The 2,500-nt window shown below is 40.6% G+C and overlaps 1 protein-coding gene across 1 annotated transcript in view; it reads left to right on the forward strand.

Annotated features, from left to right (window-relative positions):
• The window catches only part of LOC137985533 (alpha-1,6-mannosylglycoprotein 6-beta-N-acetylglucosaminyltransferase A-like), a 39,033-nt gene that overhangs the window by 14,938 nt on the left and 21,595 nt on the right, over positions 1-2,500 (forward strand). Inside the window, exon 4 of the mRNA XM_068833152.1 lies at positions 1,589-1,660. Within this exon, the coding sequence (XP_068689253.1) occupies positions 1,589-1,660 (72 nt within the window). The remainder of the gene's footprint in view (positions 1-1,588; positions 1,661-2,500) is intronic.

The following is a 2,500-nucleotide window of genomic DNA, read 5'->3' on the forward strand; positions in this document are numbered from 1 at the left end:
TGGTTCAAAGTTGTCGCGCCACTTTTTCAACCAATCAGAAGTGAAACCAAAGCCAATCGTGGCTCGCGCGTTTACATTTTCCCGAACTTTGTGTCGGCTACTTTTAATTGCTTTGAGTTTTGATTGCAAATGCAAACCCAAGCGCAGACGCAAGAAATGGAGAATTTTTCCATTTTCTTGCGTTTGCAGGTGTGAACCGGGGCAACGCAAACGCACGGTAAAAAAACATACAGGTTCATTCTCGTCCACCATCTTCGAAAAAGGACTTGAACTGCGCCTGCGTGTCTTACTTCTCTTGATTTTGCGTTGGACCTGTGAACTTCGTTTGCGTTACATTTGCATTTTTCGTTTTCATTTTTGCGTCGTACGTGTGAACCAGGCTTTATTGTAATCGTCGTACATTTAAAGTGGCACTATGATCTAAAAATCAAATCTTTTTTTTTTCCTTTGGATTTTAAAACTATGTGAACTAAACACTGATTCACCCAAGTTTTAAGCCTTAATTTCAAAAAGAGACTTGCTTATTTTAACTGTAATTTTCCAATTTAGTGCTCCGCCATTACTAACCTTAAAATCTTGAGGGAGCTGGATCGTGGAGAAAATGACGTCAAACACTCGCTAGTTAAAGAATGCAATGCGTTTGTACGCGGCTGAATTAAAATGCAGCACGGTAGTTTCGGGCTTTCAGATTTTTAAGCTTGTGTTTTGCACACATAATAAACTGCGTTTACACGCTGAAATTTTAAGCTGTTGACTAAATGACGTCACTTTTCCCTAGATCCAACCCTCTGAGGTCCAGTCGGTCAGTTGTGAACGTGAGTAATGGCGGCCCGTGAAATCCAAAACTTACAGTCAATGTAAACAGACTTTGGATAAAGATCAAAGCTCAAAATTTTTCCAGGCAGGTGTTAAGCAAACACATTTTCAAAATCTGAAAAAGAAAAGCAAGTGATTTTTTTATCATAGTACCACTTTAATAGGGATGTTAAGATCTACGACAGCGACGTCAACGAAAATGTCACCTCACAATAACTTTGCATTGTTGTTCGCGTTCTACGATGCAGGCAAACTGTCCTAAAAGTAAATTGGTACGAGCGGTTTCTGTGTAAAAATAGGGAAAGAAAGATTCTTATTTGTATGCTCACGTTGTTGTCAAAACGACAACGACGAATTTGGTTAGAGCACTTGCTTCTACCAACGTAGCTCGGATTCAATTCCCAGACTCGGCGTCGTATGTGGATTGAGTTTGCTGGTTCTCTACTCTGCTCCGAGAGGTTTTTCTCAGGGTACTCCGGTTTTCCTCTTTACTCAAAAACCAGCATTTGATTTGATTTGCGTTGATTTGTTAACTTCACTTTAAAGTGTCTCCAATTAGTGCTCCAGCGCTAGAAGGCAAGACACTTAAAAAAAGTTCATTTCCTTTCCTTTCTCGAGTTTTGGAGCTGCATTTAGAAATGTAGGAGAGCAAGCACCAGCCAAGAGGGAGCTGCGCGAAGTGTCGAAGTGTAATCATTTCACGTGGAACATTATAAAAATAATGCTCTGTGTTCTGGAAGTCAACATTTATGGTATTGTTTCGACTTTCTAGGTTGAGGCTTGGTGCCCTGTGTTGCCATGGAGAGTGGATAACGACCCCTTTAAACCTGTAAACAGAACAGAGGTTTGTTGTGTGAATTACCAACGTACTTTTTTTGTTGACTGTTCTGAATCAATCATGCCATACTTTAAATTTGATCTGTGTTGACAATGTTTCCAAGATGGCCACTTTGAACTTATTTTGAAGATTTTCTTTTTCTGACAGCTTAGTCAAATTTGATGCAAATTAATTAAGGCTTTAAAGTTCGTTCCTTCCATTTATGAACTTGGCTGTTAAAGATATGGCTGGCCCCAAAGATATTTTTTCGAGTGCTGCTTTATTTTTATTTTTCACAAAAAAAGGATTCATTTCTTTTTTTATTCCATTTCTTTTGTTAGAGTTTTCAACGATTTACACTCCGGCGCCCCTTTCTACGGCCTGCCACGCAGGCTATCAACGATTGAATAATGTCACTTTTATAAGGGAAACCTTTCGCTGGTCTGTTGGTATTCAAGTCCGCATATGTTGCGGAAGTATGAATGTTGTATGGAGAAAACTATTGATTTCTGAGTTCCACTGAAGGTGACCCAAAGACCACCCGTTAAAGGCAGGTTTTCACTAGCGACGGAGTCGGAGTCCGAGTCGTAGTCGGAGTCGTAAGAGCGCTTATGACCTAGTGAAAATCAAAGATCGGATTCGTAAGGGGAGTCATAAGCTCGACGGAATCGGAGTCGGAAGAATCAGAACGTTCCCATTTTCTTCCGACTCCGCTTACGACTCCGTCGCTTATGATCCCGTGAAAACTAGATTGTCGGAGTCGGAAGCAGAACCAACCAATCACAATGCTTGGAATCGAGCATTGTGATTGGTTTATTCTTCCGCTTGTGTTTCCGACTCCGACAATGCAGTTTTCACTGGATCATA

Source organism: Montipora foliosa, chromosome 14 (assembly GCF_036669935.1).
Source record: "Montipora foliosa isolate CH-2021 chromosome 14, ASM3666993v2, whole genome shotgun sequence".
Classification (NCBI taxonomy): Eukaryota; Metazoa; Cnidaria; class Anthozoa; order Scleractinia; family Acroporidae; genus Montipora; species Montipora foliosa.